Source organism: Anomalospiza imberbis, chromosome 2 (genome assembly GCF_031753505.1).
Source record: "Anomalospiza imberbis isolate Cuckoo-Finch-1a 21T00152 chromosome 2, ASM3175350v1, whole genome shotgun sequence".
Taxonomy (NCBI): domain Eukaryota; kingdom Metazoa; phylum Chordata; class Aves; order Passeriformes; family Viduidae; genus Anomalospiza; species Anomalospiza imberbis.
Window position 1 is genome coordinate 52,059,344 of NC_089682.1, and position 12,828 is coordinate 52,072,171.

The 12,828-nt window shown below is 40.2% G+C and overlaps 1 protein-coding gene across 1 annotated transcript; it reads right to left on the reverse strand.

Moving 5' to 3' along the window:
* Positions 1-1,548: 1,548 nt before the first annotated feature.
* On the reverse strand, positions 1,549-5,199 carry LOC137468855 (lymphotactin-like). Its single transcript, XM_068181016.1, has 3 exons — positions 5,097-5,199; positions 2,451-2,568; positions 1,549-1,731 (listed from the first exon to the last, which is right to left on the reverse strand). Exons 1-3 carry the CDS (start codon positions 5,164-5,166, stop codon positions 1,626-1,628), a joined length of 294 nt encoding a protein of 97 aa, XP_068037117.1. The 5' UTR covers positions 5,167-5,199; the 3' UTR covers positions 1,549-1,625.
* Between the last annotated feature and the right edge of the window lie 7,629 nt (positions 5,200-12,828).

Here is a 12,828-nt window from a genome sequence, read left to right on the forward strand (position 1 = left end):
GATTGACATTTCAGTTCATCCAGCGAGTGATTGTGTAGGGAGGTCATTTTTGGGCCCTAAGTTGGGTCTAGGTCTTCCAGTGAGGTCCAAAAGTTTTTGCTTGGATAGATGCCCATGAGCTGGCTAGGACCCTGGGGTTACCCTATAGCACCTCACACCATGCTGGGCAGACAGAGGGAGGTGGGTTGGGTTGGTGCATGGGGTCTGCAGTTGTGGTGAGCAATCCTATGTGAATTGTCTGTCTGTCTGGCACACTCTGCTATTTGTGTAGTCGTAACTGTTTGTTTTCTTATCTCAGACCTTGATCTTCACCTTTTTGTCTCCAGTTCTTCTCTCAATTGTGCAGCAGGGTGACAGAGGAGGTGCGTGAGCAGCCCTCTCTGGGGTGTTTCATTGGGAACATTAAACTGGGGAATACCGTTCTTAGATGATGTCTGCTTTTTGTCTGTTTTCTTTATAGTAGCCTGCATCCATACCCAATCAGGCCTTACACAGAACCTTTTGTGATAATAAACCTATAAGAACAAAGGAAGGAAACCAGGTGGCCATCAAATTCCAGTCTCTAAACCCAGGTCAGCTGTTCTTGGTTTTCATGCAGAACATGAGGAAAAATGTGGTAAAACAATATCAAATGCTGTAGGTGTGTGTCCACTCTGCAGAGCAGGGGACTGTAAAGACTGGCTTTTAGAGTAGTGTGATCTTATTTCTGTGGTGTGGTTTGAAAGTGGTGCTGTTCCATAAGTATCAGTAAGAGGTTACGTAGGATGAAAAGCCCATAGGTTAGCAGCCTGCATGCATGTGGTAGTATGAGGGGAACTTCATTCCAGAAGCACCTCTGCCTATACCTTTTCTCTACCCCTCAAGGTCCTCAAATGCCATTTTTTTCCTTCTCTGAGCAGAGAGCTCTTCCATTTCTACTTCTGGTAATGTGGCCAGCACCTGAGCATGGTATGAACTTTTTAAGTACATGAACTTTTGAAGAGGTATTGTCTGAAATGTGAGTTTTACAGCTGAAATATTAGGTAGAAAGCTTGGAATCACATAACTGAAAAGCAAACAGTTAGCAGTAGTGTCAGCTCTAGACAACTTGTCCATAAGTTCTCAGACTTGTGCTGTCAACCTGGGACCTGTTCCAGCAATATCCATCTGCATTGTAATCCAGCCACCAAATGTGTTATTTGATTCAGGTTTATAGTAAGTTTATTGAATTTCAAAGTCTTCTTTTAGTAGCATGTATCAGTTTTAAGATGATATTTTTATGTACATAATTCTTTAGGTCAGGAAATTCCTATGAGTTTGTGAAATACAGATTCCAGTCATGGTTTGTTCTTATTCATAGAAAAGCAATGGGAAAAGCAAACCAGTTGTTTCATGTTTGTCTCATAAGTGGGCAAATAACTAGATTATACAGCAACATCTTAAAACCAGCAACCAATGTAGCATGGTCTGATCTCCATCAGGATGGAGGTCTACACTCTTCCAGCTCCGTGGGAGGTGAGTTTGTGTTTGTTCAGAGAGTTTATTGCCATTTATTAAAAGCAAGGAAATAAAAGTAGATAGTAAGATTTTCCTTATTTCTTGCAGCATTGATGATGATTCCAGCTGATTGTCCATAGAAGCTTGGATTAGTTGGGTTTGGCAGCACGTCTTTCCTCTATTCTCTTTATAGCAGCCTGCACCCATTTCTGATTAGCACTTACACAGATCCTGATACCTCCTGTAGTGACAAACCTATAGGAAAAAGGAAAACAAATCAGGCATAAAATTACACTCTCTATACACAGGTCTGTTGTTCTTGGTTTAGACTCAGAACATGAGCAAAAATGTAGTAAAACAATATCAAATGCTGGAGTTTGTAAATGTTAGTTAGACTAACACCAGTTAGCGATGTCAGTTCCCTGTTCTTGGCATAGGTACATATGTGGCATACATGGTCATGTACATATATACTGATTTTAAATAACTGAGAATACCTGCTGTTCTGGGTCTTTATGCTCAATCTTGATGAACATTTATCTCCCAGGAGCAGATCCCAGACGTGATAAAAATGCATGCATGTGAGCTCAAAGGAACAAACACAGCTCCTCGCAGGACTCAGGGTTACACCATATTCTTCCACATGATCTTTTCCCCTTGACTCAGTTCATGCACGGGGCCTCTGATGCTCTACCCTTGTTGAGATTTTTCCCCACTCACTGGGCACAAAGATGTGAGCTGGTCAGTGACCTTCCTGCCATTATTTATGAGCAGCACACATCTCCCAGCTCTCTGAGGCCTGCTCCTCTCCCCTCACTCCCTCAGCTGCCATATGGCATGGAAGAACTGGAAGGGTGACTTCAGCTACCCAGAATATAGTGAGTTGGGCCATGAATTGTGTTCTGCTGCCCCTTCCCTGTTTGATGGTTTTGTGTTTGCATAAGGAAGTCTGAAAGGGTGCATGAGGTACTTACATGATGGCATCTGTTGGTACTTGTTGCTTTTCATACTTCACAAGATTTTGGATGTTCAGCTGCCTTGTAGAGAGATTTACACACCTGAATTTGCGCATGACCTCACTGCTAGAACTCCCTAGAAGGAAAAAATAGATAAATGACAAAGGGAATAAATACTTTTAATGATATTTAGCCATAATTGCTTAATAAACTAGGAACTCCAAAAGATTCCTAGTGGTGGTTGGACTATGAGAGTCTTATGATGTACAGCCACAATACCAGTTATACCAGAGAGCCCAAGCTATGTTTTGTGATGCATCCTACCATCTCTAAAGTGTTACTGCTATTTCAGTTAAGATATGAATCTTCACCCATTGTCCCAGACAAATGTACAGTAATTCTGTGCCTGAGGAGTCATTGTTTCCTTAGCAAAAGAGCTGTTTGGCATCACTGATATTTAGGACTGCATCATCTGGAAATAAGTGCCCTTATGTAATTAGTGCTTAGAACTGGAACTATACTAGGTGGATTTCCATGTGTTATATAAATGTGGATCAGTAATTCCTTCTATTTTCAAAGTGAAGAAAAGTAAAGCAAGGCTACTTCCCTCACTGTAGACATCCAAAAGTAGTATTAACAAAAAATTTTTGACAAAAAGGGAGATATACCTGCCAGAAGAATAAGTGCTTATAGCCTCTGGCTATAACTCTGATTTCGTAGTCAGCGGGGTGCTTCTTAATCCTTGCATTCCTCCAAGATTTTGATACAATTCAGAGAAATACACTGTTCATTAATAAAGACTATTATAATACTGGTATAAACCTTTCTGGGCACTTGATATCTTACATGATCTTAAATAAAAATGGGAGCTCATCCAAATACAATGGAGTATGCATTAGTGCTAGTCTCCACTTGCCAGTTTCTGGTTTTCTCCTGTTCATGGCAGACAGGTTTAGGAAAGCATGCAGGGGACAAAAAGAGCACTGTTCTATTCTGTGGTTTGTTTATAAAGAATTTGGAGAGGTACTGGCTTGAGGAAAGTCCAAGAGCTGTTCTGGTGCACCTTGCTAAATGTAAAACTTGCTTCACAGAGTCTCACTACTGAAATAATTGGAATAGCTGAGACAGACACACATTAGCCTTTGGAGAAGGTGTGGGATAGCCAGTGCACAGGTACTGGCAGATCTGCTAATTCCTGAGATTTTGTTTGCCTGAAGGAATCTCTCTCCTGATTTTGCTTTAGTCATGGATAACGCAATGTAGTTTTTTGTATGTTTCATTGCACGTTTCTTCCTGCCTCAGACTGGTTTTCAAAATGTGGCATTAAAAGAGCTCAAAGACAGTCAAGGAATCGTTATTAGTCTTGGAAATATTTCCTCTGCTACTACACAGCCTTCAGGGAATGGAAGCAGGGAATAGCAGCAAAGCTTCTCAAGACTGGGAACAAACCCTGACTGCTCTGCACCTATAACTGCCCTTTTTGTCCAGGTGTATTTGGTTTTTTATCATTCTTTTTAGTCCTTTTTTCTCTCTCTTGTAGACCATCTCAGTGTGCTTTTTTCAAACTTGGTGATGCTTATGGCCAGTTATACAGCCTTGACAATGACATTGTCTGTGATATGAAGCCACTGTTGCCAGGATGAAGAGCAGTGTCCCCAGTGAAAATAGGAGCAAGTAGTGGGACGTAGCTGGAGAGGCAGTAGGTCAGCATGAAGGCTGTGTAGCTTCATAATCCTGTGAATGCTTAGCAGGTCTCAGTTTGGTTTTGGTGTGGTTTTGTGAGTATACCTTTTGCCTGTGTTTCTGTGTGCATATTTGTGGGTTTGCATATGGCTTGCATATCAGTGGTTTGTGTGATTTTTATCTGCTTCTTTGAGATAATCAAATAGTGATGAGAAAGTGTGTGGTAATGGCTGTTTTCACATGATAGTTTCGCCAACATTTACTGACCTAACCAGCACTCCAGACAAACTTATTTAAAGCATGGCTAATAACCATGGCTCATCTCAGTGTTCATAACTGGTTTAAAGAAGATGTTCAATTGTATGATTCAGTGAAAAGAGAGAAGGTACTGTATAAATCTAATATTGCTCCTTTTACTTCTCATTGATAGTTTCCCTGTCTGTACCAAAGGATTTGTCTAGAAGCACGACAGTAAGAAATATGTGATATAGAACTGGAAGATCTTTTTAAAATAGAGGTATTTGAGGGATTAAGGCTAAATACTTTGAGAAAGACAAATAAAAATTAATACAATAAAATTAATATAAAAGTAATCTATCTGGAAAAAGGAAAATGTATGTTTAATTCAAGAAAGATTTTTTCATGAAATGTTATTAACCTGTAGTACACACAGGTCTATGGAATCAGTGAGACTAAAAGACATTGTGCCTTCAAGATGTTTTGATTTTAAGAGGGAGAATATTCACAGAAACCCTTTAAGCACTCTCAGGCACATAATCTCTCCTTGAATTAAAGCAGAAACCAACCCCTGGCAGGACATCAGATGAAATCCCCCATGAAGCTGCCATTCTTGCAGTTTTCATCTGGATGTCCTGTGTGTTTTATCTTATAAATCAGCTGTCTGCAACAATGAATTTTGCTCATGAGACCACAGGTACAATGTGGAGCAATTCTTGTCTTCCTCTAAAGTTGCAAATTTACCTTTGTCCGCATGCACAGTGAAGACACCAAACCAGAAGAGGAGCAGGATTGCTGCATTGTGGAGCTTCATCGCTGTGGCTTCTGTGTCAAGGCAGAGCAGAAAGTGGCTCTCTCCTAGGGTTTATATATTTTCATTCAGTGGTCAGTTCTTCTTTTCCTTTCGTGGGTTGTCATGATGGAGCAGACTATAAAAAGTAAAATTGAGTGGAAGTACTTTTTCTGGTGACAGAACCACGTCCTGTCCCCCACCAGTCCTTCACTAGCCTCCCTGAGAAGGCTTTTCCTGCTCAAACCCACTGTGGTTGCACTTGCTTCTGTGCTGTCACTTGGGTTTATTTCAAGCTGCAAAAAGTGAGAGCTCTTGTGCAGTAGTGGAAACCTGTAATAAATGTTCCTGTCATTTCACACTTCATTTTTGAGACCTTTAGCTAAGCTGCACTGCAGACACACAGAGTGACACTGAGAATTACCTTGCTGGCCAATGAACCACTGGAAGGGGGAACTATGAGCTACAGGATGATGGAAACAGGAACACCTTGGCTCTTTCCAAGCAGCTGTGGATGGTTTGTCCTGTTAACATGTAGTTGTGGAGGGGTGTCAGTGCTATTTCTTATGAGCAGTGGATGCTGTCAGAACTCTTGTGTTTGCTCTGTGACTTGATATGGCCAAAGCTGATATCACTTTGCTGGGAGAAGCAAGATTGAACACACCTGTGCATCCAGATCCAGTATGCCTCCTGCCAGTCAGGCATAGCAAAAATGTGATGGTTTCAAAGAGGAATAAGAGATTGTAAGGGGTTGTGTCAGGGTTTCTTTGCTTTGGTTTGGATTTTTTTGTGGTGTGGACTTTCTAGTGCAAAGAATGGGGCCCAAGAAAGCAACTAGGCAATCAGAGAGGCATAATTTGTAGGAAAGAGAAAAAAAAAATTAATTGCACTTTTATGTAAACATGGTGCTCCAAGTCAGGTAAACCTGACTTGTGTCTGTGAGCTTGTTACAATTGTGCCTCTGTCAAAAGTGCCTTTTTTTTTTTTTTTGCACAGTGTGCCAGCTCTATCATCCAGATTTACATGTCCTTTCTATTGAATATAGTGTGAATTACTCCACAGCTTTGCTACAAACCAAATGTTTTGAGCCTGCAAATATTTGTCAGGCCAGTTTTGGGCCTCCAGACCACACACAAAGCAACACCTTGACTGGCATTATCTTCCAGAGCCTCAGAGCAGAAATCTTAGGTCTTGTGAGAAAGGAAGCCCACTCCTCTTAAATTTTTAAGTGTTTTAATAAATTATAATAAGGGATGATCATAAACCAAAATTTACAGGTCTGGATGCATTGCAAGGCCAGAGGCACACTGACTTTTTTAGTCTGTAGTCTTTTATACTGTTACAATTGTGTTACTTCCTTGGATGATTTTGCAGATTTATTTTGGGCTTGTTGACTACAATCTTGCTTGAGATTTTTGCAGCGTTTGCACAATTCAATAGTTGCAGACGTTAGCAGTCTAGGGTGGTCTTCTGATGGTCTTCTGACCCCACTTTACACTTGGTGCTCTTCCTTTTATGGTCTTCTGCTCTCCACTTATGGCATTTTGGATATACATTTTGCAATAGCAAACATATCTTCACATACATCTTTCGCAAGCCTGCTTACATCTTGTGAAAGCCTTACTTCCCCTTTTACACTGCCCTCAAACAATTACAAATTTTATCATACTTAAAAAGCAGTTTAATACTTACAGTAATTAATTAAAAACAATTACAGTTTTGTAATTAACACAAATAAATAGTAGTGAAAGCCAACTATTACATGACCGTTTATAACATGTGCCCTCTGCAGCTCTGTAGAAAAACCCAGCTAGTTCTGGTATGAAGAGGTAAACAGCAGGCTGCCTGAACACAAGCCTGGGCTTGTGAACAGCTGTCAGTGCAAACACTGGAGAAATCGTGAGAGTGTCCTGGTTTTTGCTGAGATGGAGGAATTTTCTTCTTAGAAGGTGGTACTATTCTGTGTTTTGGATTTAGCATGAGAATAACGTTGATAACACACAGGTATTTCAGTTGTTGCTGAGTAATGATTAACCCTGAGCAAGGGGCAACTGCTAAATGTAATAGTTTTCTTCATTTTTAACAAGGTCAATAATTTTTAACTCTAATAATTGTAGTATGTACCCTGTTTCATGACAGCAGCCCTGCTGAAGAAATATGCAGTGAGCAGAGTTTTGCCTAGTATCAAGAGTTTGCATATCAGGGCAAAGGGTTTGTAGTATTGAATTTTCTCATCCTGTAGTCAGCTTTTAAAAAGAAAGGCCAAGATCTTCAGGAATAACTAAATTCCTATGCATTCCTAGAAATGAGTATCTTTAGTGGGTGTTCAGCAGTCCCTTAAAGTTGAATTTGTGCCATCAGGTCACTTAATCACTTGTGAAGACTTAATGAGGGCATTCAGTGACTTTCGGAGGGGACTTAAGAACCTCAGCTTAAACATGGCTGTTTCTCAGTCAACTGGTTTTAGGAGGGATTTTGTCTACTTCAGGGGATAAATATCTGTTTCTTTTATCTATAGAAGCAATTTGTGTATGTGTCTTATGCAGGACACAGTAAGTGAAGTTAGGTGGAATATATGGGACCCTAATGTATTTAGATTTTACATTGTTTCTTAACACTTGGAGTACTACTGATTGAAGAATTACCAGGAAGTGACATCCATCTGTGATGTTTCAATTATTTTCTTCCCTTGCTTTTCATCACTTTTGCTCTGTAGTTTTCATTCTGATTTCATAAGCACCTGAAATAGTAGTTTGTGTTTAGTATTTGAATTCATATTGTAATGGGGTTGAAGCAAACACGTTCTCAATGCTCACAACTCAGCTGAGAGATTATTTCTAATCTAAATTGATGGCTTCAATCACATTTTTAATAAGTACTCTGTTTTGTGCTGGTTTTGGCAGAACTCTTTCTTTAGAAATGTAGCCCTATTAACAATACTTTCTCTTAATAATAATAGAGTTTTTGCTTGTACACCATCTGTTTCCACTACTACACTGCCAACTTTTTCCTGCCAGGTTTTCCCTGGTCGTGCTATCTTTCCTTGATGTATTATGTGCTCTTAAATAATAGCCAAAATTCAAATTAATCAAAATCTTTCTTTAGTCACTCAACTGGAAGTATTCAGATATGTAAAATTACACTGGGAATGATCTTGTTTGAAAGGGCCCAGAGATCTTTGCTTTTTCTTTTATTCAGTGTTATCTTGTTTTGGTTTAGTTCAATGAGCTTGTTTTGGTTTAGCTATACACACCCCCAAGATCTACAAAAGGAGTACTCATATCCTCTTTATAATCCTTGTCCTGTGAGCTTTTTTTCTTTGAGAAATCAATTGTGGGAAGTCAATGAAACCCTGTGCAATGCTATTGCTGCAGAAAAACACGGAGGTGACTATAGCTCGGTTCTCTGAAGGTACATAATATTGCACATGCTGAAACAGGAGTCGAATACATTTGGGACTTTGTGGAATATTCTCAGTTCAGGTGGGGATACCTTCTAGAAGCCTTCCAGTACCAAAGGGGGCTTATAGAGAGCTGGAGAGGACATGTAGTTGTGGGACAAGGGGCAATGTCTTTAAACTGAACAAGAGTAGTCTTAGATTAAATATTAGAAAGAAATTCTTCAGTCAGAGGGTGGTGAAGCACTGGAGCAGGGTGCCCACTGAAGCTGTTGATACCCCATCCCTGGAAAGGTACAAGGCCAGGTTGGATGGGGCTTTGAGTGACCTGATCTAGTGAAAGATGTCCCTGCCCCCAAAGTAGGGGAGGTTGGACTAGATAAAGTTCCTTCCAACACAGGCCATTCTATGACTCTATGATATGAGTATTCTTTTTCTCCCTTGTTTTGTTGGATTTTTTTTTTTTTTTTTTGTTATTTCTTTTTCCACTGCCTCAACTGTCACACAAATCAGAGAATTCAGGTTTTGTTTAGTGCTTCTTTCTGTGTGTGCCATATCTGCAGGATCAAGGATGGGAACCAAGTCTTATGCTGTTAGTCTTCAGGAGAAGAATAATGATGGTTTTGTGAAAAATAAGTTACTTTAGCTGAACCATGGATAGTCAGTGCCTAAAGCACTGGAAATGGATCCAAACCAATATGTTGTTTCTGGGTAAACCTGAGCTTTTCTCAGAAAACTGAAGAGGTTCAAATACTTACGTTTCTCAGTGGGTAACAGTTTTCTCAGTGGTACCTCATGCTTTGGAGAGGTACCAAATCCTTGGCCAGTCTGTATATGTTGGGATTTCTTTGCTCCATGACAGTCATCACAAGGAATATGTTGAAGAGCTAGGATTGTTATTGGAAAGGGGGAGTTACAGGTACAAGAACACACATCAGTGATACCTGTATGTTTCAAACATAACAGTATTTACTAGTATACAGACTTTTTCTTATTACTACCATTAAATACTTCTGTCATCATGTCTGTTCAAGGGCAGGCTGTGTAACAATCGCAATAAAGCACCAACTTCTGGAGAGCAGAGCAATAAGCAGAACCAGTAAGCCTGGATTCAACTTTTGATCTTTTAGCTGCTAACTTCTCTTCCCTCCATCCAATAATTGTTCCAGCTCCTCAGCATGTTTTCATGTGCCACAGGAAACTGTACATCCACACTCAGCTGTCCCGGTTACTTGTGCTGTCAGACCTGCTGCATTGAATTTCTATTTTCTGCTGGATTTTCCCCACAGTGGAGGCACCATCCATAGTCTTTCAGCTGTTGAGATGCTAGGTATTGGAAAATTCATAGGGATTTTTGCCTTTTGTTTACCATAAATTGAAATTGGATTAAAATTAAAGATAGTGCATTAAAAAAAAAAAAGAAAGGTAAAAATTAAAGGACACATGAATAATGTGAAATTCCTTTTTTTGAAAATATCACCTTCTTGAACTTTCTAAAATGGAATAGTGGGATTTTTCTTCTGTTTTTTGTTTGCTTGGCCTTTTTCCCTCCCTTAAATAGCTGATTTCTAATAAATGCATTTGTTTAAAACAATAATTATCCTTGTAAGGATTTTCAATAACCAAACCTTCATGAGGCCCTACCACAGAACTTAAAAAGATATGACAAATTTTAACATATAATTATGATTTTAACCCCTACGACTTCTAGGAAAAAATACCCCCCCCAAAAAAAAGAAAAAAAAAACCACCCCCAAAGCAGCCAACCAAATAAAAAAAACCTCCCACCAAAACAACAAAAAAACCTGAAACAAAATAATAAACCAAGAAAACATAAAACAAAATTTAAAAAAAACAAACTAAAAGAAACCAACCAACCAAAAAAACCAACCAGCCCTCAACAAACTACCACCCAACTAACCCTCCCTCACCCCAAAACATAGAGAAGAAGATAAGAGAGATAATTCAAGAACTTTTGCAAAAGAAATCTATAGATTTTTTTCTTCTGGGAAGGGCACTTTTTTCCTTACTTCAAAGATAATTACAGTACCCTCTGGAATAGGTGCTTTTCTACTTCATCTCTGAAGATGAAGAACTGTCACACTTTCTAACCACGCTATGGGTGAGATACATTGTCTTGCTTCACACTGGTGACTTTAATCTGACAATTTTGGGCCACATCCTGTTCCACAAAGTGTTTTAGAGCTTCTTAAAACTGATTACAGCACTTGATCCCCACTTTGCAATGAAATGGAATTTGGTGCTCTTGCAGCTGTACCCTCAAACAGATGCAGACTAAGAAGTAATGTTTTTCTACAAGTTGGTTTCTGTATTAGCCATTTTCTCAGTGAGCCTGTAATAGCAGGAGAGTCACTGTGCAGATGAAGGCTTAAATGAGCGAGGCAAGGAAAAAAAGAGCTTACAGGGTGCTGTAGCAAATACCCACACTTGAAAATGTTCCACTCTGAACTTTCTAAAAGAGTCCTTGGGGTTTATTTATTCTATGGTTTTTTCCTCCACTGTAATGACAGTGAGTATGAAACCACGTGTTAGACAAATGCCTCAGTCTGTATTATTCACCTGAGTTCACTGCAGTGAGTGATGTAGGTGGGAGGCAAGGGACATGGGAATATTCTCCTCCTCAAGTAAGTATTAATTTTATTCTTTGTAGTTTCAGACTGTTAAATGCTTTTTCACTTTTTCTTTCCAAACTACTTCTCTCACTGAGGGCTGCAGAAACCCCTATCATGTCTAAGGCAGCAATAAATTAAGAGCTCCCTCCCATGGTTATCATATTTCTTGCACATAATTTGGCTGCATTCAGTGTGGTCATGGACCTCTATGTTCCTCACCCATGGTTCATACATGCCCCCATGTGCAGCTCTCCACCCCGTGCAGCAAAGCTTACCAGGCATAGTGAGTGCCTTCCCCCTCCTCTCCTCCACAAACCCAGCCCAAACCAGCCACATGTACCCATGGCCAGTAAAGCTACCTGCCAGGTCTAGTGTCAGATTATGCGTTTGCTCTCTGTACACTGGCTTATTTACTGACAGAGAACGCTGGTTTCTTCCATGGCCTATACTACCTTCTCTAAGATAAATGAGTATTTTCCCTGTTTTGTACACAGAATAAAATGGAGGCCATCCCTCTCACACTGTCAAAGACATACATGAGAAAAGATGACTTAATCTCTGCTTGATGGGGTAGTTTGTACTTCAGGGCTAAGCAGATATTAATGCAACCCCAAATGAAATGGGATCAGAGTCACCTGATTGATGCTAGTTGCAAGATTCAGGGACTGCCCTGCTTATTTATCTCAGTTCTTACCATGCTCCATCTCTTCTCTGTGAGTCCAGCTGTGAGTTATTTTGCTTCCTCTTGCCATGTGCAACTAGCAGATCTGTGTAAGCAAAGACACTTCTTTTGCCTACCCCTTCTCTCCAGAGATTCTCAAAAGATTGTAGGACTACTGGACAGTTTAATCCCAAAAGAGAAAATGTCTGGGTCTAGCAAAAGAGGGAATTACTGCTGCAGTAGTGCTCTATTCCTCAAATTGTCTGTGAAGAGGGCACTGTAGTTTTCAGGCACAACTTGTCTTTGCTGGATTCCTGTGCTCTGTCAGTGGATAGAGCTCTGTTTTTCTATTAGATGTAGAAGAAACTCCATGGCCCAGGTCTCAAAGGCATTAGAAAATAGCTAAGTAGGAGATGGACTCTGCCTTGGGTTAGCAGTAGCAATTTTCAATGACAATTTGCTACACTTATTAGTGTTTAGGTAAGATTTGTATGAGTGTTGTACTGTTTGGCAGTGAAACCCACAGGAGGTGTGCAGATTTGGTGCTCCTTGCAGAACTGCAGGAGTTCCCTCATAGAGAACTGGAACTGGGAAGTTTACAAACTCTTCAGTTCTGTCTCCAAATTTGTGCCTCAATCCTTCCATCACAGACTTGGTTGACCTCACAACTGGGATTTGTTCTTCATCTTTGAAGCGCTCTCATGCTCTTACTTGTTCTCTTCTTTCTGTTATGTCCTGTGACTAAATATAACCCATTCCTGTGTTTTTTCATTGTGAGGGAGTGCAGCTCTCATTGCAGATCAACAGCTCATCAGCTGGATCACACTCCAAAGCTCTGCCTGACTCCTTTAGGCTGTGTCCATTGCTTTTCCTCTGGAGTGACAGCTGGGTCATGGAGGATGCTCCCCATTTCTCCTGACCTTGGCTTGTCATGTAGGTGGCTTGTGCAGAGAGTAATGAACTTTGTCACAGTGCTACTGTGCCATCCTCCTACA